The 25,178-nt window shown below is 38.7% G+C and overlaps 1 protein-coding gene across 2 annotated transcripts in view; it reads left to right on the forward strand.

The window, feature by feature from the left end:
* Positions 1-4,409: 4,409 nt before the first annotated feature.
* The window catches only part of NUP205 (nucleoporin 205), a 79,298-nt gene continuing 58,529 nt past the window's right edge, over positions 4,410-25,178 (forward strand). The window contains exons 1-8 of one of the 2 annotated variants that reach the window (XM_077850049.1): positions 4,410-4,566; positions 11,918-12,060; positions 13,878-14,049; positions 16,728-16,872; positions 17,255-17,414; positions 17,796-18,024; positions 20,543-20,707; positions 23,550-23,725. In XM_077850049.1, the coding sequence (XP_077706175.1) occupies positions 4,539-4,566; positions 11,918-12,060; positions 13,878-14,049; positions 16,728-16,872; positions 17,255-17,414; positions 17,796-18,024; positions 20,543-20,707; positions 23,550-23,725 (1,218 nt within the window). In that variant the 5' untranslated portion in view covers positions 4,410-4,538. The remainder of the gene's footprint in view (positions 4,567-11,917; positions 12,061-13,877; positions 14,050-16,727; positions 16,873-17,254; positions 17,415-17,795; positions 18,025-20,542; positions 20,708-23,549; positions 23,726-25,178) is intronic. The other variant, XM_077850050.1, reaches the window with a different exon arrangement.

The raw sequence follows: 25,178 nt of genomic DNA on the forward strand, positions 1-25,178 counted from the left end.
GGTACTAATATTATCATCCCCATTTAATGATGTGGAAACTGATTCTCTATGGAGGGCTTCACTAAATGCAGGAAGAAGAATTTGAGCCCAGGAAGCCAGGCTCTAAGGTCTGTGCTCTTAACCACTATTATATGTGCTCTCTTTCTTCCAGTAGATCATGGAAACACCAAGTTCTGCAAACTGTTTTTTTCTGAATTGTACCTGCTAGCCAGAGATGTACCTGCAAGCCAGGAGCAGGAAGCATAAATATGAGAAGAGATAGTTGCTCTCTCTAAATCAGTTTGTTGTTTGTTTGTTTTGGGGGGGAGAGGCGGAGGGGAGGGAAAGAGAGAATCTTAAGCTCCATGCCCAGGGTGGAGCCCAACGTGGGTCTTGATTTCACAACCCCTGAGATCATGACCTGAGCCAAAATCAAGAGTTAGACGCTTAACCAACTCAGCCATCCAGGTGTCCCAAATCAGTTGTTTTTTGAATATAACAAACCACAAACCACAAAACTGTAGCTTAAAACAATACCTGTTTACTTGCTCACAATTTTGAAATCTGGCTGGGCTCACTTACCCAATTATAGTCAACTGGTGGCTCAGCTAGGCCTGGAGGATCTAAGATGGCCTTATTCATATCTGGCATATCGCTGGGGTAATAGGAACAGCTGGAGACTGGCTAAGCTTCTCTATTCATGATCTTTCATCCTCAAGGAGGCAAGCTCAGGTCTCCTTATGTTATGTTCAGGGCACCAAAAGAGGAAAAGTGGAAGCAGCAATGCCTCTTAAATCTTTGGAGCTTGCCCAACATCACTTCCGCTGCATTTTTTTTGGCCCAAGAAAGTCATAAGGCCCACCCAAATTCAGTGTGGCAGATGCTTACATACTAGCTTGAATCCAGGGATGTGTGATTCATTGGGGGCCTTTAAAAGTTTATCACAAGGGATGCCTGGGTGACTCAGTGGTTGAGCACCTGCCTTCAGCCCAGGGCATGATCCTGGAGTCCTGGGATCGAGTCCCACATTGGGCTCTCCTCAGGGAGCATGCTTCTCTCTCTGCCTTATGTCTCTGCATCTCTCTCTATGTCTCTCATGAATAAATAAAATCTTTAAAAAAAAGTTTATCACAAGAAGCTAACAGTTTTAGTGGAGACATAGTCATCACAGCACATAGGACTGTAATAGGAGTGGCTAATAGTGTAATGTAGGAAAAGAAACCCTTGAATTGGTCCCCTGAATTGGTTTGAGTAATCACAGATATCATCAGAGAGGCAGCATTAACACAGGCCATCAGACTTGGAAATGGGTTATATTTGGGAGGTTTAGTGAGTGGTCAACAGACTAGGGAAGGGAGGGTAGGGCATTCCAGGCATATGGAACAAGAGGTGCAAAGACATTCATTCATACATGGTACAAGGAAGCATGTTGTACGGGGGATAGAAGGAATAGAAAATAGTTCAGAAAGATCAAAACAAAAAGAGAACTTGAGGAAGAGTGAGGGTGAGGAGATTGAAGACAGAGGCTCAACCAGATTAGGAAGTGGCATGAGGTCCTTGCTAAGAAGTTTTCAAATATCTTTGGATAAGGGCGCATTGATGAATTTTGCTCAGGGTAAGTACGTGTTCTAATTTGTGTATTTGAAAATCATTGGGGGGGGGGTGTGCCTGGGTGGCATAGTTGTTAAGCATTCTGCTCATGATTTCGGCTCAGGTTATGATCTCATGGGTTGTGGGATTGAGCTCTGCATAGGACTCTGCTCAGTGGGGAGTCTGCTTCTGATTTGCTCCCTTTGCTCCTACCCCTACTTGTGCATGTGTGTGTCTCTCTCTGTCTCTCAAATAAATAAATCTTAAAGAAAGAAGAAAATCACTTTGGGGTCCATGAGGAGAGGATGAGGTGGAAATCAGGAAGATCTGTGAGAGGCTATGGCAAAATATAAGTTATAAGAAGCTTGACCCGAAAAGAACAAGGGCATAGGGAACAGAGCAAAGAAAAAGGGTAAGGGTTCTAGAAATATCTTTGAGATAGAATGAGTCAGATGTCGCCGTTGAAGGAAGCATATGAAAGGACTCTGACATTTCTTTTTTTTTTTAATATTTTATTTATTCATGAGAGACACAGGCAGAGGGAGAAGCAGGCTCGATGCAGGGAGCCCGATGTGGGACTCGATCCTGGGTCTCCAGGATCACGCCCTGGGCCGAAGGTGGTGCTAAACCACTGAGCCGCCCAGGGATCCCTGACTCTGACATTTCTGACTTTGGCAGTCAAGTGGATACAGGTGACAGAATTTTAGGAGGAAAGTAGTAATTTTAGGATTACCCTCCCTTCCCTAATCTGTTGACCCTAATTTGTTGTTCATTTAAGTTTGGGATTGATTCATTAATTGATTCTGAGTTGGCTGTGTAGCAATCAATAGACATGTGGAATAGACATGCTGGATATGCAAATCTGCCAGGAGAGAGGACTGGCCTAGAGATTCAGATACAGGATTCGTCTTCAAACAGATGGTAGTACAAAGCAGTAGGATTTCCCAGAGAAAGCAGGTAGGATGAAGAAGTAGAGACACAATGGAAAGAGCTACATTTAATGGGCGAGAGGAAGAGAAGTCCATATAGGAAACTTCAAAAGAAAAACTAGAAAGGTAGAAGGAAAACCAGCAGGGGTGATGCACCCCAAGTCAAGGGGGAAAAGAATTTTCTAAGAAATTCAGAAAAGTGCCGATGGGGTGGACAATTGATTATCTGTGACCATATTGAGAACAGTTTTAGGGGAATTATGATGTCAATATCTCAGTTGCTATGGATTGAGGAACCTGTGAAAGAATCCTTGTAAATATGGTGGTGGGTAAGGGGAAGTTGCAGGAGGTTGAAGTGTTCCTTCATAGAAAGTAAAGCAGTGTTCTGAGAGGGAAGTGTGTGGGCCTACGGAGGTGGGGGGGAAGGGGGCTTGTAATAGTCGTCCTGAGAAAGAAAATCTTTAAATGCCACTGTCTGCCAAATTTCTGCTCAGTACTTTTCTCTCTTTCGTGCTAAACTTCAGGAAATATCGCTTCGCCTTTTCATTTTCTCTTCCCCTCCACTCCTTAAAACAACTTTGATGGTAGTCTGGCATTTGTATCTATGTAACAATGACTTTCAAAAAAGAATTGTCAGTGACCTTTGTCTCCCACCTAATGTACATTGTATCCCTCAGTACAATTTGTTCAAAAGAATGAACATGCCTGCTCTGATTGTGCCTAAATTATGTAATTCTGATTTCCAACTCTGAAGTAGAAAATATATAAACCCTTACCTCCTCCCAACCTCAGTGGAATGTTGGAGGAGTTGATAAATTGGGATTGTAAGGCAGAGGGAACATCTCTAAGATAATCAGCTATAATTAACATCATTTTCCTAATAGGGTTGTTTTGAGGATTAAATGAGATATAATAATAATCAGTACATTATCCTATAATGTGAAATTGGTAATAAACATCTGGCATAGAATAATAAATGGTAATGACTATATTTTAGTTGGAAAATTTGCAAACTAAAATTCAGTAACTAAAAAAAAAGAAGATCCAGTTATTTGGGGTCCCAGGGTGGCTCAGTCAGTGAAGTGTATGTATGCCTTTGGCTGGGATCATGATCTTGGGGTCCTGAGATCCAGCCCCAGGTCTGGTCCTTGTTCAGTGGGGAGTCTGCTTCCCCTTCTCCCTCTGCTCCCACCATCTGCTCATTTTCTTTCACTCTTTCAAATAAATAATGTTAAAAAAGAAAAAGATCCAGCTACTTGAGGGTGCTTAGGTAGAAAAATATTTGGTATTTATGAGATCTGTCTGGAAAGGTCTTCAAAATAATCTTCCCTGTTAGGGGTGGAGTAAAGGCCGCGAATTGAACTTTGGGTGTTCATTATTCTACTTTTGTATACATTTGACAAATGTAACAAAAGTCATGATTTGTTTCACTTAGATTTGTTTCAACCTATGCAACAATGTTGATGCAATACACTTGCCATATTGAAATGTAATGAAAACTTAGTTTGTAACTGATTAAATAGCTTTTTGAGATTTGTATACCTTACACCTCACTCCACTCCTCAGAGAGAAATGCAAGGAAGGTGTAACTTGATATGGAGATAATGACCTGAGTTTACGGCTTTTATATCGTAAATAGGCGTAATTTTCTTTTTTTTTAATAGGCGTAATTTTCAATAATCAGTCTCATCTTTCTGTTGATGTCGTCACTCATCATTGGGGAAAAAAACTACAAGGACCAGAATCCACTACACGACTGACGTCACATCGAGGCCCTCCGGTCTCCGAACCGGTTGCCCTCGCCTAATTTGAATGAGCCGATCGCGGCGAAAATTGGCGCCTGTGACGTACAGCAGCTTTTTTTTTTTCTTCGTCTTCTTCTTCTACAGCCGCCTTTCAAGGCTTCTTCCGCCTCTGAGTGTGTGGAGAGTGCCACTCCGAGACAGGGTGTTACCTTTCTGCTCAGGCATCGCGTCGGGCAGCCTCGCCCTTTCCTGGGGCTTCCGTGCGGCAGGAGGGCTCCGTTAGGGCGCCTCCAAGATGGCGACGCTGTTGGCGGTAAATTCGGGTAAGGGCGGCCGCGGCAGAAGGGGGAAATTGCTGGGCAGGACGAAGGTTGGTCCTTTAGTGCGAGGTGCCGTGAGGTTCCTCGCAATGCAGGCCCTCGCTTGTGGGTATGGTGCTTGCTTTGGCCTAGCTCTGGGCCTAGAGTCCCAGCCCTCCCCGGTTTGAATGGCGCGCCTCGGTGCTGCCGCCCCAGCCCTCACGGTGGGGTTTCAGGAGGGAGGCAGGGGGGTTTGGTCCAGCGGCCCCCCCCCCCCATCTCCCCGCAGTGAGGCCGGAGGACTTGAGAACGCGCACTTCCGAGTAGGCGGATCCGACACGGTAGTGAGAGGGGGCCTGGAAGTCGGGGTGCATCCTGCCGGGAGGGGGGTCTCAGCCTTGGGCGGTGCCGCCCCTGAGGCTTTGGGAGGAGTGGGTGCGTTTGCGGCGTCCAGACTCTCGGCGCCTCATGGGCGGGGCGAGGATGCCTTCAGCCCTGCACGCGGCGGAGCTGGGCTTAAAAACACAATCCCCCCTCCCTCCCCCAAACAAAACAAAACGCAGTTTCCAGCTCAGTGACATACAGTTAGCTTTTTGGATTCAGTTTTAGCAGCGTGTCTATGACATACTGGTAGAGAATGTCACTCAAGAGTAATATTTCCTGTCCCCCGCCCCCCCCGCAGTGTTTTGGGTTTTTTTGGGGGAGGGTGGGGTTGGGGGAGGGGTGCGAGTGCTTGGTTCTACTTGCCATAGGACTGGTATTACTGTAAAGTCGAAATCTGAATTCTGCAAATCTAGCCATTTCAGTGACTCTGTCCTACCTTTAAAAAAAAAAAAAAAAACAATGATAAAAGATTATGTTTATCGAGCCTCTGATATGTCCCCAGGCATTGGACTGTTGCACTTGCATGATTTCATCTAATCCCCTTTGCACACCTACGGAGAAGCTGCTATTAAGTACCCCAGTCTACAGACTGGTGAAAAAAGACTTGGGGGTAGTTAAGTAACATCACTGAGGGTTATAGGGTAATAATGGTCGTAAGCCAGACTCAGGTGTTCAAACTACTTAAAGCACAAGCTAATTCATTTTATTACATCAGATTTTCATATATATATGAATGCGGGTCATGAAGTTATGTTCTTTTTTTTTTTAGATTTTTATTTATTTATTCATGAGAAACAGAGAGAGGGAGAGAGGCAGAGACACAGGCAGAGGGAGAAGCAGGCTCCATGCAGGGAGCCCGATGCGGAACTCGATCCCGGGTCTCCAGGATCAGGCCCCGGGCTGAAGGCAGGTGCTCAACCGCTGAGCCACCCGGGCTGCCCATGAAGTTATACTCTTACTACTGCTGTCCCAATCTCCCTACCCAGATATAATCTTAAAAACAAGGCTTGCATGTTACACGTGTGGTTAAATACTATTCTTTAGTACATACCAAGTTACTGTCATTAAACATAAATCATTGGAGGAAAGAGGAAAAGGAGTTACCAACAATTGCAAAGAGTGTATACATTGTATAATGCCTTGTGACAGGAGTGTGTAATCGACAACACGGAAAGGAATCATTTTTCACAGCCAGGAGTCAGGAGAATATATGTATATTTAATTAAACATCCTAGGGTAGCAGCCTGAATGTCCATAAGTGGATGAGTGTATAAACAAAATGTAGTGTATACGGACTACGAGATGTTGTTTGTCCTTAAAAAGGGAATCCTGTCACATGCTACAACATAGATAAACCTTAAGAACATTGTATTAAGTGAAGTAAGCCGGCCAAAAAACCAAAAAAGGATAAATACTGTGTGGTTCCACTTATGTTTGATACCTAAGGTAGTCAGATTCCTAGAAACAGAATGTTGGCTGCCAGAGGGAAGGGAGAAATGGGGAGTTGTTTAATGGGTTACAGAGTTTCTTTTGTGCAAGATAAAAAATTCTGAACGTTTGTAGTACAACAGTGTGATGCCCTTGGCTACTGAACTCTACCCTTGAAGATGTTTAAGATAGCAAATTCTGTTAGTTCTTTTTTCCTACTCCCCCCCCCCCAAAAAAAAAAAGCCAAATATCTTATCGTAGACAGGGAAAAAATAGAGGTTGTAGGGTCTAAGACCTATGCTTGAGATTCAGCGGCATGATTTATTGGTGTTGTGACCTGTTGTCATCCCAGATGAGCAGACATACAGACTTGTTGATAAGCAGCCATTGATTGACACAGGCCTTCTGTGGCCATCTGGTCACCCCTGTCCTGTTCACGGCAGTGACTATCTCAGACTTTTCCACATTCCTCAAATCTTGTCTTCCAGCTGATCCCTCAGCCTCCTAGTCACAGAGAAAATAGAAGCCTGTAGGCATGCACTCTCTTTTTTTTTTTCCACCCTCAAACCTACAAACCTGGATCTATATCTATACTCGTTTTCACCGGTTTCCCTTTGTCTGAGTTAAATCCCACCCCTTATGCCCTTCTCCCTACTACCTTTTGTCTCTCGGATATTCACATCTCTTCTTGCTCCCTTTCTTTCCACTAGCCTCTTCTTTGGATCTTGATCTCATGCCTTGTTCCAGTTACTATCCTCTTGCTCCTCTTCACAGTCAGACCTTTCAAAAGATTCATCAGTTTTTACTGATACTATTTCCATACCTCTTCTTCCCCTACTCACTCTAGTTTCTTCCCGTCCCCTTAAACATTAGCTTTCAATAAAGTAAATGTGTTTTTCTATTTCTTTTTTAAGATTATTTATTTATTTATTTATTTATTCATGAGAGACACACACAGAGAGGCAGAGACACAGGCAGAGGGAGAAGCAGGCTCCATGCAGGGAGCTCGATGTGGGACTTGATCCCGGGTCTCCAGGATCACACCCTGGGCTGAAGGTGGCATTAAACTGCTGAGCCACCCAGGCTGCCCTGTTTTTCTATTAAGTACCTTAGATATTTAAAAATCTCTATCTTCTTTAATCTTTTAGGGCAAAGACCAAAATCCGTAATATAGGCTTGGGAGCCCTGCGTGCTATGCCAGTTGCCTCCCTTACCAAACCCTTGGTTTTTGTACTCTGTCACTCTTGGCTTTTTCAGTCCCTTGAGAGGGCAGTGTTACCTCTTAGCATGTGAACCCACATGCTGTCCTCTCTTCTGGTTGTATGTTTTCAATTCTTAGCCCTCAGTTAACTCCATTCTTGATCCTTCACATTTCAGCCTAATCACTTCCTTGAGAAATCCTTCCCTTCCCTGACCTCCTCGACTAGGTCATACTCCCTGATTCTGTAATCTCTTGCCTTGGGTACCTCTCCTTCATAAGCACTTGTCAAGTTGGATATTATCCTTACATCTGGCTATATGATGACTGTGTTTTGTCCTTACACTCTAAGCTCACCAGTACTAACTAGCACATGATAAATGAGTGAATGACTGCGTTTTGCTGGAGGTATTCCTAAACATTAAAGAAAGTATATTTCTCAAATAACGAATCATTTATGTTAAAAATACATATTTAGTAATTTTGAAGAATTTATAGCCTCTTTTTTTCATTTATAATCACAGAATGATACTTATGAAAATTAGCCAACCAAAGGCAAACCAGCAAAAAACTCTGTGTTGCAGTTACCTTCTGTGATGTGTTGATGTTATTGATAGACTAAGGATACCAGGATACATGGGGGTTGTGGTAGAGTTTTGACTGGTTGCTGATGCCTCTCTGCTTCATAAAAGGGGAGAAAATAGAATTTTTTCTCTAGAACTCAGCTTATAATGCTAAGCATGTTCAGTACAAAGACATTTATTGATTTTTCAGAGATTCTGTTGCATATTGTTACTTTTATTTTTTTTAGAGATTTCTTTTTGAGAGAGAGAATGTGTGCCTGTAAGGGGGTGGGGAGGGGCAGAGGCAGAGAGAGAATCCCAACCGAGCACGACTTGGGGCTCAGTCCCTCATGCCCGGGATTATGACCTGAGCTGAAATCAAGAGTCAGACGATTAACCAACTGAGCCCCCCAGGCGCCCCAATATATCGTTACTGTTAAAGAAGAGAATTTACTTTGTCAGTTCTTTGTCAGAATTTTAAAATACCCGTGGTAAGGCAAGTTTCAAATTTGCCTTCAAGTTTTTGATACCTTTCTTTTTTTCTTTTTAAAAGATTTTATTTTTAAATAATCTCTACACCCAACGTGTGGCTCAGACTCACAACCCTGAGATAAAGAGTCACATTTTCTACCGACTGAGCCAGCCAGGCACCCCTTGATACCTTTCTTTTGTACCCTGTGCCAATCAGTTACCAGTCCTGGCTTTTTTCTACTAACAGGCCTTTTCTTTTGGTTTTACTGCCCTCATCTACTTTAGGCTCCATCACCTGATTAGCAGTTTACCTACCCTGTCATCCTTGGTTCTGGACTTGCATGTGTTCTGTGTAGTTCAGCAACCACACCATTGCTCTCTAGTACCAATTTCGTTTTGTCATCTACTACTTGAAACTTTCCTATTGGGGATCCCTGGGTGACGCAGCGGTTTAGCGCCTGCCTTTGGCCCAGGGCGCAATCCTGGAGACCCGGGATCGAATCCCACGTCGGGCTCCCGGTGCATGGAGCCTGCTTCTCCCTCTCTCTGTGTCTCTGCCTCTCTCTCTCTCTCTGACTATCACAAATAAAAAAATTAAAAAAAAAAAAAGAAAGAAACTTTCCTATTTACTAATAGGAAAAATTCCATCGTGGCCTAGAATCCAGACTCAAACCGACTATTCTTTGCAGTTTGAGAGGACGAACAAAATGATCTCTAGGAAAGTCAGCTAGTTACCATCCAACTAGCACCTGTCACTGGCAGTTAATAGGATCTAGGGGTTAGGTTCTCATTTTTGCAGACCTGAGCTCTTGTATATCCAGAGTTGTTTGGATCCTAGTAACTCAGAAAAGACAGCTGTGTAAACTAGTATTTAATTTATCGATCTTTAATGGGAATATATCTGCACTCGTACTCATGCTGATTTGTCAGCACAATTTTTACTCTAGAAATTTCTATGACAAGCTATATTTTTTAAATCAGAAGATTGGCAAGAATGGGAGCAAAGCAGGGAGTAGACTGCTGTTGAAATGAGGTCTTGACCTGCTCATTCCCATTCCTCACATCCCCACACCAAAGACTTTTGGCTTCCTGCCTTGATCTTCAGATTAGAGTAGGCTAGATTCTCCCTTCTATATGTTCTCCTAGCACTCTGTACTTCTCCATCATCTCGTATTATATTGGTAATTGTTTTCTGGATTCTATGTTTAATGTGTTTCTCTGTGTCAATCTCTAAGTTCCTTGAGGACTGGGATCCTGTTTGTCTTGCTTGGTCTATAGTCCTAGAAAGCTCTCAGTAAATGCTCGAGTGAATGATCTGGTTTGTCTAGTTTAGTCTGTTTTCTCCCAGCACATTCCCCCTTAAAAATTTTTTTTGCCAGTGTATTGCCTTTTTCTGACAACATTGTTCATAAGACAGTGAACACTTAACACATTCAGTTAGGTTACATTACATGTCATCTTACTGCCCTGGTAGGTTTATTTTTTATTTATTCAAAAAAATTTTTTAAGAGGGAGAGTGCATGCACAAGAGCACGTGAGAAGGGGGGAGGGGCAGCAGGAGAAAGAGAATCTCTCTCTTTTTTTTTTTTTAAGAGAGAGAATCTCAAGTAGACTCTTTGCTCAGCAGAGACTGTCCTGCCTGCTCTGGTAGGTTTATTTGGGTTTGTGTTTTCTCAGATAGCAGTTAAGCATGTTTACAGATCACCCTTAACAGTTTAGGCTCTAGATAAGTTCCAAGTTTCTGGAGTGACTGGTTTTGACTAGTTTCCCTTTCAGAGCCTTTACAAACACATATGGGTACCGTATCTGTTTGCAAACAGAAACTTAGGTCTTCAGGGTGTGTTATTCAAACAGTGGGTCTAAAATATAGTGGATAAAATAATGGGCGGGTTACAAAGTCTCAGAGTGCATTGATATAATGAATGCATATTAGTATTTTATATACAACTTTTGAGTTTTGCACATCAGTGGATACTGGATTGAGGTATTTCGTACCATGGGTCACCTCTCTTTAATCTCATTCTGGCTCTTTGAATTCTTCTACCCTCACACCTGTCTTTGAGCCTTAGCTCCCACTTTCCCATGGCTGCTCTTTGTCACCCAGATTTTCCCAAAATTGCTGCACAAGTGTAGCCATCCCATAGAAATTCTTGACGATCATTTTGATCTTTTGAAATCATTATTTTTTGTGGCAACAATCATATTCCCTTTTTTTGTGTTGTTATTGAAATTTTTCACTTATGTATGCTTTGTCTCCAAAACTTGATTGTGAGTTTCTAAAGATCAGATTGTTTCCTCTTAACCTCTGTAATATTCTATTGCTTATTTATGGGCTTAAAACATTTTTAGGTAAGTGAATTTGGCTGAGTTTAGTTGAATTTGCCTACATATGTCTAGATGTGACCTTAAGTTCTTCACTTACCAGATGTGTCAGAAGTACCTATTTCTTTTTTTTTTTTTATCCCAAACATCCTCATTTTCCAAGTATTATGCATGGAGGCAATATAGTTTAACAGTTAAGGCACACTCTTTGGACAGACTGCTTGGGTTCATGATGCACCTTGGCCTTTGGGGAGTTTCTTGGCACCTCTGCCTCATTTTCATATGTATAAAATGGAAGAAGAGATAGTACTGACTCCATAGTGTTCTGAAATAAAATATTATGTGTAGAGAGCTCAGTAGCATGCTCAGTAGCACATAACAAAAGGAAAATATTACTATTCTTATTACCTTTATGAATCAAAATGTGATCCTTTTGATATATATTTACAAAAGTCCATATTTCTGTTTTTAAAAAGCTACCGTCCCAGCCAAAATAAAGTGCTCTTTTTCAGCTGCTGAGTTTGACAGAACCTGCTCTTTTGCCCCTACTCCTGCTTTTATTTGGATGATAGGGAAGATTGAAAGGCACTTGTGTTTATTGAGTGTCTAAGATATGCCGGGCACTGTTTGTTTTACCTAGTTTATATCATTGAATCTATTCAACCCTATGATGTAGATGATATATCTATTATTTATATTCAGCAATTGAAGTTTAAAGGGGTTATTTCCTTGCTCCATGTCACACAGCTGATAAAGTGGCAAAACCATAGCAGATATTCCAGTTTAAAGTCAGGATTTACTTTATGTTATATTAAATTAAATAAAATTGTATTCTCTCTTGAGATACTGATATGTATGCTTTTATATTAATGTTTGGTTTGTATGTATAACTCTGCATATTTAAAAGTAGCCATGCTGAGCATGACTGAAATGTGTAGACATTAACCTGATGTTATTTTCCCACAAGTATGTTTTATTTGATGCTGGTTTTATTTATTTTTTCTTGAAGCTGCCAGTCTGTGGGGTCCTTATAAAGACATTTGGCAAACAGTGGGAAATGCTCTTTGGAGAAGACAACCTGAAGCTGTCCACCTTCTTGACATGATTTTGAAGAAACACAAACCTGATTTCATCTCACTCTTCAGAAACCCAGTAGGAAATTTTCTTTTCTGTTTCTTGGATATGCTTTAAAAAAAAAAAGATTAAAGGGAAAATGAACTTAATACATGTGAATGAAATATATTACTTGTTCTAGTCTTTGATTCAAGGTTTTCTACAAATGTAATTTTTCCTAGAAGCAGCTATTACCTTCTTTTTGTTCTCCACAGAAGTTAATATTGTATTTATCTCTAGCCAGGAGATATCTTAGTAATATTTGAATGCTAGTTAGAAGGTTTAGTATATTCCAGAAATATGAGCCTCTTTGGAATTTCTTTTTTTTTTTTTTAATTTATTTTTTATTGGTGTTCAATTTGCCAACATATAGAATAACACCCAGTGCTCATCCCATCAAGTGCCCCCCTCAGTGCCTGTCACCCAGTCACCCCCACTCCCTGCCCACCTCCCTTTCTACCACCCTTGGTTCATTTCCAGTTAGGAGTCTCTCATGTTCTGTCTCTCTTTCTGATATTTTCCACTCATTTTTTCTCCTTTCCCCTTTATTCCCTTTTACTGTTTTTTATATTCCCTCTTTGGAGTTTCTGACCTATAGTTAATACATCTGAGCTCAGTAAGATTGATTATTTTGTTTATTTCTAGGTACACTCTCAACATTTTAACTCTTCATAATGTTATGTAAGTTGTGTTAGCTTAACCAATTAATTCTTGTGTGTCATTAATCACTGCATCTTGAAATCTTTTTCAACCAGGAATAGAATACTTCAGTAGAGGTAATTCATATTTGGAAATTCCTTTCCTTGCTGTTTGATAATTTTCTTTTATACACTAACAAGACTATCTGAGAACTGTTTGTCTTACCAGAAATGGCCTTTTGCTTTTTAGCTCTTGTGTATTTTTTTTTTTTTTTTTTTTTTTTGGCTGTCTTTAATAGAAAGAATCCCCAGCCTGGGAGCCAGTTGAGCTGAGTTCCAGTCTCAGCTCTACCACTAGAGTTGTATATGCACAGGGACATCATCTGACTTATCTGGGCATCAGCTTCCCCATCTTTTTTTTTTTTTTTTAATAAGACTTATTTATTTATTTATCTGAGAGAGAAAGAGTACTCATGCACGCGCATGAGCAGGAGGGGCAGAAGGAGAGGGAGAGAGAATCTGAGGTAGATTCCATGCTGAGCATGGAGCCCAATGTACGGCTCGATCTCATGACCCTGAGATCATGATCTGAGCCGAAACTTAAGAGTTGGACACTTAATTGACTGAGCCACACAGGTGCCTCACTTTTCTACTTTTAGTAGAAGAGTTGGATTAATTGACCTATGTGGCCTTTTTTAAGATGAAAATTTCTAAAATTTTATGATCCATCAAGTAATTCTATACTGTATGTCATTTGTTAAATATTTGAACCAAGTAAGACTTTTGGGACTAAGACTACATTTTACGTAACATATTAATAAAGTATCTTTAGTCTTACTAATTCATTCAATAATTCATATATCCATTTGTTATTTCCCACTTGCAGACCATATTGTTTTTATTTACTAAATATGTAATTGGAAACATTCCTTACAGATTTGAAAAATAGTGTGCTTTTATTGTGTGTGTTTTTTTCAAAATTTTGTATTTCAAAGTTTAGCAAAAGCATTTATTGAGAAGGCAGTCATAGCATAAGTGCTGCAGGTAAATAGGTAGTGGTACATCATAAAGGTCTATTGAAGGTTTTCTGATAAGCAGTACTTCCATCATGTTACTTGACTACCTTATCATGAATTAACTTCTCTAGGTAACATTTTAAAACCTTTTCTCCAGTATACAATTTTCATTCCATGATTCTATTTACTTTTACCATTGCAGCCCAAAAATGTCCAACAACATGAGAAGGTTCAGAAAGCCAGTACAGAGGGAGTCGCTATCCAGGGTCAACAGGGAACCCGACTTCTTCCTGAACAGCTCATTAAAGAGGCCTTTATCCTTAGTGACCTTTTTGATATTGGAGAATTGGCAGCTGTTGAGCTTCTCCTCGCTGGTAGGTTGACATTTAATTGAACCTGTGGTAAGGTAGTACAGAATTATAAAGTCATTCACTCAGGGTTTAAAGTGTTGTATCATTTAGATTCCAAAGTAGTTTATTTGAAAAACCATATTCAAAGTATTTCCTTTTGTTTATCTGTGACTAATGGGAGAGCTTTAGTGATTGGATTTGTTAAAGGTAATTTAACTTTTAAGATAGGATTTTACATGGTAATTTACTAGCAAAGAATCATTGGCCGCATCTCACAAATTTTATAGCACAAAGAATTTATTGTCATGTGATGAATAAGAAAGTAAGTTCACTGCTTTTTTGGAGTTCCTTTTTAAGGGGGTGATTCAGATAATGAATAGGTTAGAAATAAGGTAATTTTAGTAATACTGAGTACCAGGACGAAAATAAAAGACGATGTGATATAGAGAGATGGGGTCTGCTAGGGGACAACTCTAGATTACTTAGAGAAGGCTTATCTGGGATATTTGACCTGAGACCTATATGATGATAGGGTATCAGAGTTTTTGGGGAAGGGTGACCCAGGCAGAGCAAACAGCAAGTGCTTGAAGTTAGGCCAAAGGCACACTAAAGAATAAAGAGACCATGGGTAAAAAAGATACAGGCACCTCACAAAGAAAGGGGAGGGCAAGGGAAAGTAAGGAGAGAGCAGGAATCAGATTATATCAGTCCTGCAGGCAAGGAAAACTATTTGGATTTTATTCTAATTGCACTGGGAAGTTGCTGGCAGGGGCTTTAAGCAGATGAGTTACATAATCCAGAAAAATTTTGAAATTATTTCTGTGGCTACTATATAGAGAAAAAATGTGAAATTTCCCTAAAGTGAGCAATTCCTTTTCGTTATAACAGGGAGCCTTAGGAAGTAGCCATGTGGGCAGTTTATTTTATTTTATTATTATTTTTTTTATTGGAGTTCAATTTGCCAGCATATAGTATAACACCCAGTGCTCATCCCATCAAGTGCCTCCCTCCGTGCCCGTCACCCAGTCACCACATCCCCCCACCCACCTCCCTTTCACTACCCCTTGTTCGTTTCCCAGAGTTAGGAGTCTCTCATGTTCTGTCTCCCTCTCTGATATTTCCCACTCATTTTCTCTCCTTTCCCCTTTATTCCCTTTCACTATTTTTTATATTCCTCAAATGAATGAGACCATATATTGTTTGTCCTTCTCCGATTGACTTACTTCACTCAGCATAATACCCTTCAGTTCCATCCACGTTGAAGCAAATTGTGGGTATTTGTTGTTTCTGATGGCTGAGTAATATTCCATTGTATACATATACATGTGAGCATCTTAATTGAAAGGAAGTCTCATGTGTTTAGAGATTATTTGAGAGAGAGAGAGAGAGAGAGAGCATGTACCTGAGTGCACAAGTGGGGGAAGGGGCCGAGGGCCAGAATCTCAAATAGATTCCCCACTGAGCACAGGGCCCCACAGAGGGCTCAATCCCTTGACCCATAAGATCATGACCTGAGCTAAACCCAAGAGTTGGGCACTTAATGACTGAGCCATCCATGCTCCCCAAGAAAGTCTTATGTTTAAAGATATCATATGGCTTCCAAAATCCTTTTTGACCTAAGGCTGCATTAAAAGAAGTATGATCATGAGAAGCAGGAGGGTAATTTTCCCACTCTACAATGGAAATATTAACTGGATAGGCTTGAGTTTTGAGTTTAACTCACAACATCATTTAACAAACATTTATTTATCTTGTGTTTACCATGGGCCAGGCACTGTGTTAAGACTCCAGGGATAGAAACATGGATGAAACTTAGAAAAAAAAGAAAAAAAAGAAACTTCAATTAGTGTAAAGGAGCCCATAGTCTCGTAATTGAGAAAACATGGAGACAAATAATGATACAGTTAAGTGCATTAATGCTAGTTTATGGAAGATTTAGTGATGGTCCAGAGGCAAAGGGATTAAGTTGACTTTAGGTTGTAGAGAGAAGTCTTCACAAAGCTCACCAGGCCTAAACTAGGTGCTGAAATAATGAGTAGGCACATGTGTGGAATAGATGTGCACTCAGGAGGACAAGAGGGTATCTAGGCACGAGAAATGGCTGGTACAGAGGTGTGAGATGAATTTGCGAACAGGAGAGAGTGGAGTGATTGGGCTTGGAGGAGAAGACAGCCTTAGGAAATGAAACCCAAACTAAAAAGAACAAAAGAGGAACTTATTCAAAGGGGAGCAGCTGAAAAGGCAAGTAAACTGGAAACATAGGAAAAGGTTATTTACTTTCATAGAAAACTCTAGGGGAAGAAACTTCCAAACATTTGAAAGATTTCATGTGTAAGAGAGGAAAATGGGCATTAATATCATGAGATTCAGTGGACCCCCATGAGACCAGAAGATCGTTAGCCAGTATGGAAATCCTAGATGAATGTAAGATTGAGTTTAGGAAATGGTGAGTTCTGTGTTACTGCTGGTGTTCCAGCACAAGTTGGATGGCCTCTTGAAGTTGTGGAAGGAGGAAAATGATAATGAGTGTTTGGACTAGAGGACTGTAGGATCCCTTAAACCCTGAGATTCTGGGATTCTGGGAACTGAACATTGGTATAGTCATTTTTGTCTCATCCTAAATACATATTAACCAAATTATTCCTCAACTCCTTTTTCTTTTTTTTTTTTCTTTTTTTTCTTTTTTCAACTCCTTTTTCTAGGAGAGCACCAACAGCCACATTTTCCTGGTCTCACCAGAGGATTAGTAGCTGTTCTTTTATATTGGGATGGAAAACGGTGCATTGCAAATTCCCTGAAAGCCTTAATACAGTCTAGACGAGGAAAGACGTGGACCCTTGAACTCAGGTCTGTTTTCTTCTTAGGATTTCTTCTTTGGGCTTTATTAGAAATTACTTGAAGAATTATTATTTTAATTATTAGAAATAACAAAAATTTCTCCTTTTAATATATGTAATTTAAGTAAAATGTGTAACATAACTGAGTATTCTGCAAAGAATGATAGATTAAAGCTGATTTATTTTGTTTGCAAATAAAAAATAATTACTTATGGTTAGAAGTTTATTGATGCCTAATTATCTAACAAGGATGAAAAGAGCCGAGTTATAATTCATCCTCTTTTTTTTTCAGTAACGAAACATTATTGTCAAGAGCATTTACTATATCTGTATCATGAAGTGTAGACGTGACTAGTCATTATAACTTTCTCCATTGATTTTTTTCATTACAGTCCAGAGCTGGTTTCCATGACAACACGGTTTACAGAGGAGCTGATGGACCAAGGATTGACTTATAAAGTCCTTACTCTGGTGTCACAGATTGATGTGAACAATGAGTTTGAAAAACTACAGCGGGAGAGAGGTTTGGGCAGTGAAAAACATCGAAAAGAGGCAAGGGTTTAGTGAGATCATTTCGTGGGTTGTCTGTGTCAGATCTCAGGTGAAAAGTCATGACGTTTAGAATGTTCTATCATTGAAGTGTAGCACCTGTATCCAAAATTGACATAGCTGTTTCTTTCTGGTCATTTATGCTATTGTAGCTCTTTTTCTGGAATGAATGCTTCAAAAAATTGGTCATTGAATAAAGGTGCTTGGAACTTAAATGAGGAATTTACAATAGGATTTGTTTAGAATTCTAGAGGGGAGATTTTAGCGTTACTTGTGGATTCAGATTTATGTAATTAGCTTTGTAAAAGGTAGTTTACTTTCTGGATTAAGACCAGGCTTCACTGTGATTTATGTATACTGATAGTCGTACGTTTTTATCTCTAGGTTTCTGATCTCATCAAGGAGTGCAGGCAGTCTCTGGCAGAAAGCCTTTTTGCCTGGGCTTGTCAGTCACCTTTAGGCAAAGATGACACTCTGCTTCTTATTGGACATTTGGAAAAAGTGACAGTTGAGGCTAATGGCTCCTTGGATGCAGTGAATCTGGCTCTTCTTATGGCGCTTCTATACTGCTTTGATATCAGTTTTCTAGAACAAAGCACAGAGGAACGAGATGGTATTGGATCTTATACTTATTAATGCCTTTATTTTAAAAAATCAGCTTAAATTGTGGAGATTACATTTAAGAAGGGCAATATTTTAACTACTAAAAGGAGAAATTGTATATTTTATTCCTATATTCTGTGTAATTCATCCATACTTGAATATTTAGATATAAGATCACATTTTAAAAATATGCACCTGTTAGATATCTCTATTCTTTTCAATTTTGGAATAGGAAAGTGGTAAAGGTTATGTAATACATGTTCATGAGTTTTGTATGCCTAATTGTTTATTTCTTTACATTTTATTCACATTGCAAACTTTCACCAAAATATTCTAAGCGAGGATAATGATCCATATTAGTAATATATGATGTTTGATTTATATTGTCTCTGAAGAAGATAATATTTTTACTTGGTAACCTTATAAACGATTACTGCTCAGAAATGAGGATCTCAGAAATGATTCCCAAAGATGATTTGAAGACTATTGACTTTTAACATCCTAGATATTTATACTTATTTGAACAGTTTTCCCCTGTCCACTTTTGATTGTATCATCAGCATCTTCTCTCAGTAGGTATGTAAGGAGTATAGACATTTTCCACTCACATTTAATGATTATCCTTCGGCATTAGGAAAGGCTTATGGAAAGCATAAGTACCCCTTCCTTCTAGTCAAATTGTCACGCGGTGCTTTGTGTGTCACAGAACAAGTGGTAACTGTGCTCATGTAGGAATGCTGCCAGTTAATGTATTGGTCATATTTCCTGTCTTGAATGAAATGAAGCATAGAATTAAGTAGGAGTAGGATGTGTTAAGGGAAGCTTGTAAGTGGGACTTTCAAAAGCAAAATGAAATGCCTGGAAGATTTTGTAGGCTAACATGTAAGGTTTTGTATTAGGTTGTAATTTTATCAATTTAGGATGCTTATATTAATTAACTCATTTTAATTGTAATTTCTTGTTGGTTCTGTATATGTTTGGTTAAAAATGGGAGAAGTGACTTATTAGTGCATGTATAGTAGTAGACAGAAACTTAAAATACAGGAAATTAAAGAATGTGTTCTTGGTTAAAGGTTGGGAACCACTGACGTCAAAAAGAAGTACAAGAAAATAATAAAATAAATGAAATTTTAGGTGTCAGTGGTGTTTCCCATGTTAGTATTTATTCAGAATCCTATGCTTGTTTGAAGTACCACAGTATAATTGAACAGTAAATCGAAAATTATTTATTTTTTAGCAGTTTCCTTTGTTATAATCAGAGTAGATAATTGTCTGTGATTTGGATCCTTTGTTTTAGCCAGTTTTTGTCTGATCTGTTAATCAGGCATTTATCTAGTAAAATTCTTTTTTTTTTTTTAAGTTTTACTTTTAAGTACCTCTACACCTGACATGGGACTCAAACTCATAACCCTGAGATCAAGAGTCACACACTTCACCAACTGAGCCAGCCAGGCACCCCAAATTATATCTTTTTTGATTTTTTTTTTTTTTTTAAGATTTTGCTTATTTATTCATGAGAGTCACAGAGAGAGAGGCAGAGACATAGGCAGAGGGAGAAGCAGGCTCCCTGCGGGGAGCCCAATGCAGGACTCAATCCCAGGACCCTAGGATCACAACCTGAGCCAAAGGTACACGCTCAACCACTGAGCCACCCAGGCATCCCTCTTTTGATCTTTAAGTGGCATTGATTTATTATTTATTTATTTATCTTTAAAAAATATTTTATTGTTTTAGAGAGAGAGAACACATGAGCAGCAGGGTAGGGGGAGAGGGATAAGAAGAGAGAGGGAATCTTTTTTTTTTTAAAGATTGTATTTATTTATTCATGAGAATACACAGGAGAGAGAGAGAGAAGCAGAGACACAGGCAGAGGGAGAAGCAGGCTCCATGCAGGGAGCCCGACGTGGGACTTGAGCCCGGGTCTCCAGGATCACACCCCGGGCTGCAGGCAGCGCTAAACCACTGAGCCACCGGGGCTGCCCGAGAGAGGGAATCTTAAACAAACTCCATGCTCAGCTCAGAGCCTAACACAGGGCTCAATCTCATGACTCCAAAATGATGATCTGAGCCAAAATGAAGAGTTAGATGCTTAACCAACTCAGCCATGCAGGTGCCCCTAAAGATTTTATTGTTAAGTAATCTGTAACACCCAATGTGGAAGCTTGAACCCTGAGATCAAGAGTCACACGCTCAGCCGACTAAGCCTGCCAGCGCCCTGACATATTTTAGAATTTGTATACAGAAAAATGAATGACTCTTTAACTGTTTTTAAAATTTTTTTATAGTACACTTATTTAAAAAGACATTGCAAAAGATAGAATTAAAATTTAGAATTATTGTGGGTTGCCTCTTTCAGTTTTAATTTGTATAGAAGTTTTCTGGTAATGTATTTGTTTTGGTTTGTCAAACATTGTTAATTAGCCATAGTTATTTGATAAGAGCACTCTGGTTTTCTGATTTGTAGACATTATTCCTATATATCAAAAGTCCGAACTTCCCTACTTTTTGGTACATTTTTGTGTTTCCAGATATGATTCATCAACTTCCACTGTTGACAGAAAGACAATACATTGCAACAATTCACTCTCGCCTACAAGACTCACAGCTTTGGAAACTGCCTGGCCTGCAGGCCACTGTTAGACTTGCCTGGGCACTGGCATTGAGAGGAATATCTCAGCTACCTGATGTGACAGGTAAATTGATTGTAGGTAATTTAGTTATGGGAAAGAACTTACCAGCTTTAAAGGTGTGTGTGTTTTGTTTGTTTGCTTTAAAGGTGTTTTGAAAGAGGGGTTATCTTTGACATATATAAGCATGAGCACAGGAAGATACCTAGAATTATGTTAAATGAAGCTTTGGAATGTGGTGAAATAACATTTTTTTCCCATTGTATCCTAAAAGAAATTTTATGAACTATTTCCTTTTCTTAGAGCCAATGACAGTGCTCTTTTAGCTTCTTTTTTTACTTAAGAGTATACAATTTGAAATGATAGTATCACAATAATTTTTAAATTAAAATTTACGATTTCTTTCTTTTTTTTTTTTTTTTTAATGTTTTCCTCCTTGGTTTTCAGAAAATAATTTTTCATGATTTTAAGATTAGTATTATCTGGGGTGCCGGGGTAGCTCAGTTTTAGATTAAGCATCTGCCTTTGGGTCAGGTCATGATCCCAGGGTTATGGGCTTGAGCCCCACATAGGGCTCTGTGCTCCATAAGCCTCTTCTCCCTCTCCCACTGCCTGCCACTCTCCCTGCTAGTGCATTCTCTTCTCTCTGTCAAATAAATACAATCTTAAAACAATTTTTTTTAAATCTAGTATTATTTTAAAATAAAATACATTAGGGCTACCTGGGTGGCTCAGTTGGTTAAGTATTTGACTTTTGATTTTGGCTCAAGATCTCATGGTTCATGGAATGGAGCCCATAAAGCTCCTCACTCAGTGGGGAGTCTGCTTGAAGATCCTCTATGTCTGCCCTTCCTCCCTCTTGTGTACACACATGCATGTACTCTTTCTCTCTCGGTCTCAAAAAAAAATAGTCATTTCTTGAAATAATACAAATTTTAATAAAATAGGAATTTTGCAAAATTAGTTCCTACTCTCTTTATAGACTTATGAAAAACTTATCAAACATATTTACTACACTAACTTATAATGTGTTTGGAACTTTACTAAACTCCAAAATTTGAATAAACTTTTTAGACAGTAATACTCAATTTACATTAAGATATTAATGCTGCTTTGTTACCTGAATCTTCAAGAAATAGTTCTTAAGTTGATCATCATGTGATTTAAATTCTAGTATTTCTGAATTCAAGGGAAGGCTTGTAATTAGTCACTATTATTAATACTTAATTAGTAATTTTAATAATAAGTATTGTCATAAAGAACGAAACTATTTCATTCTCAAAGAGTTTGTATGGTATGGGTAGATAGGCAGGCTTTGTTTCAGAATGCAAAATAAAACATAAAAACCCATCTATTTTCCTCAGTTGAGACTCTTGGCTTATATCTATTCCATATGACCCTTTTCAAGGCTATGAAAATGTAGTTTGAGTAGCACACTTTGAATTTGGTCTGTATGACGCTCAAGCAGAATAAACTACATAGCATTCTTTTCGAAAGCCAGATTACCACAAAGTTACCTGTTTTATGTGTAAATTTAAAAGAAGCAGCAATGTATTTCTTTATATAAGGATTCAACAGCACCTATGACATACTTTTACCACAAAAATTGAATGTAAGTCAGATCAGGTCTCTCTAGATCAAACTACAAATTTTTAGTATAATCAGAGGACAGTGGAATATGTTAACTTTATCACTGGGATGAATACCAGACCACATTGTGGAAACTCTACAGGCTGAAAGTCCAGTGTCTGCAGCAAATAAAGGGGAAGGGAAAAATTAAGGTACAGGAAGTGCCTACAGATATATCAAATATAATCTGTAGATCTTATTTGGATCCTGATTCAACCAAACAAATTGCACAAAAGACAAAATTAGCAAAAAACCAAACTAGAATCTTTTATAACATTTACGGGACAGTTGTAAATTTGATTACTTCGTGGATATTTGATACTGTTGATTTTTTTAAGATATAAGTGTATTAAAGTGTAATGTTTGTGTGGTTTATTTTTCTTTTGTTTTTAAGTATCCTTTTGAGTTCTATACTGAAATACTTATGAGTGAAATGTTAAATTGTCTGGCATTTGCTTTAATCTCATTTGGGAATGCATGGAAATGTAGATGAAATATGATTGACTATAAAGGTGTAGCATTGAAGTTAGGTAATGGAGTTTGTGGTGGTTCATTAAACTGGTCTATTTTTAGATAACTGTTTAAAATGTTTCAAATAGGGGCAGCCCAGGGGCTCAGCAGTTGAGCGTCCGCCTTCAGCCCAGGGCATGATCCTGGAGACCCGGGATCGAGTCTCACATGGGGCTCCCTGCAGGGAGCCTGCTTCTCCCTCCGCTTGTGTCTCTGCCTCTCTCTCTCTGTGTCCCTCATGAATAAATAAATAAAATCTTTTTTAAAAAATGAAATGTTTCAAATAAAAAGCTAAAAACATGTACAAATAGACCAGTTTGTCTTTAGGTTAAGGTTTAGTTTTTCAATTTTTGCTACTTCATTATCAAATTAGAAGAGTTACATAGGTGGTCATGTTCAGGTCTTGGACTCGCTTACTAGCTCTGAAGACTTTCTGAATGATTAAGTTCATTTCATTGAGATTAAAGCCTTAGCATTGTTTTCTTCTGTTAATGTTTTGATACTAACTCCCTGACTATATCAGTGTTATACACGTATGTCTCAAGTAATTTCTTACTACTCATGATGTTATTGTGAAGAGCATGAGGTTTTCGGGGTTTTCTAGTGTACATTTTCAGTAGCTCTTTTGAGTTAGTCACAGTATTACACGGTCTTATTTTGTGCATAGCACAAATACCTGAGTTTTGAACCATCACAGAGTATTGGGAGATATTACAATTTCGTTCAATAACTTTTCCTCCATGTGCTGATTTTCTAAATCTATTTCTAGCTCTGGCTGAATTTACAGAAGCGGATGAAGCAATGGCAGAGCTCGCAATTGCTGACAATGTCTTCCTGTTCCTCACTGAATCTGTAGTGGTGTCAGAAAACTTCTATCAGGAGGAGTTTTATATTCGTAGAATCCATAATCTCATCACAGATTTCCTGGCGCTTATGCCAATGAAGGTAGGTATAATAATGTAAGATAAGTAAAGAGTAGTAGAAAAATTTTATGAAGTAGTAAAACTGATAATGAACTTTATGTTTTGGAAACTAAGAAAATCTTTTATTGTAGACCATAATATGACAATAGTTGTATTACAGCTTTGGAATTTGTAATTCATGGAAATGAAATAAGACCTGTTAATTGAGAATAAGTTAAAAGAACAAAATATTTGATACTGAGAATAGCTTATAGGGAGAGAGAATAATAGATAAATCACTACGTGCAGAACACTATTAATGCCATGATACCCCAGGGATCAATTATACATGATTTGGAAGAGGCATAGTGAAAAATCTCCAGTTTTATAGGTAATTGTTTAAATTCTTTTACTGTAGTGAAGAAATGGGCTCCTGCATGGATACAGGTAATGTAATGGAAACTAATGCAAAGACAACTTTAAAATAAAGAGTTCAAGCTATAAGTTTGATCCAAAAAAGGATTTTTAGAGCCATTTCATACCGTTTCTTCAGAGCATATGATTTTGTGCAATTTTTTTGCCAAGAAAGCCATCAAAATGGAGCAGGAAATAAATGAGGGAATAAGCCCTATGAACTCACTTTTTATGTGTATTTTAAAAAACACCCTAAAGGACCTACACTTATAATACTGTTGTGTAGGTCTGCTACCATACCTACTGAAATACATAAGACAAATGGAAAGGCTACCTCAGATGGCAACAAACATTCAAGGAGTGAAGTGCTTATTTATTATTTAATGAATTATTTGTTGAGTTTCTCCTGTGTGCCAGTACTATACTAGGAGTTGTGGAAAAGAAAAGTAAAAGTAAGTAAGAGACTCATTCCTTATCAGCAAAGAATTTATAATTTAGTTAGGTTAGGTAGTAACAGTAAATAAATGAGAGGTATAGAGAGTAAACTGCTATGGGTTTATTTAAGCTAAGAATAGCCCCGTCAGGGTTAGAGTAGTCAAGGAATACTTTAACATAACTTGAAGCCTCAGGAACCTTGAAGGGCTTGATAGAAGAACATCACAAGATTTTGGAGTAGGAAGAAGTGTGTTAATCCTTTCATTTTACATTTGCAGAAATGAAGCCGTAGAAAGATTAAGGCTTAAGCATGTCCTAATCAGTAGTAATCCAGATGGGACTTTGATTATGGGAAGATAATCATAAATAGTTTGACTAGCGTAAACAGTGAATTCACACGATCGAGGATACTGGCATTTCTTTGCTGTAAGAGGATTTAGGTTATTTGTCTCTTCTTGAAGGAGCTTTGGTTTGTGCCTATCAGTGAATTTGTCCTTTACATTCAGATTGATGGACATAAAGTTATTCTTAATATTCTTTTATTGTACTGTTGTGTCAATAGGATCTGTGATGTTTCTTCTGTCATTCTTGAATTTGGTAATTTGCGTTTTTCTCTTTTTGCTTCTTAATTAACCTGGCTAGAGGTT

The sequence above is a fragment of the Canis aureus genome, chromosome 15 (assembly GCF_053574225.1).
Source record: "Canis aureus isolate CA01 chromosome 15, VMU_Caureus_v.1.0, whole genome shotgun sequence".
Taxonomy (NCBI): domain Eukaryota; kingdom Metazoa; phylum Chordata; class Mammalia; order Carnivora; family Canidae; genus Canis; species Canis aureus.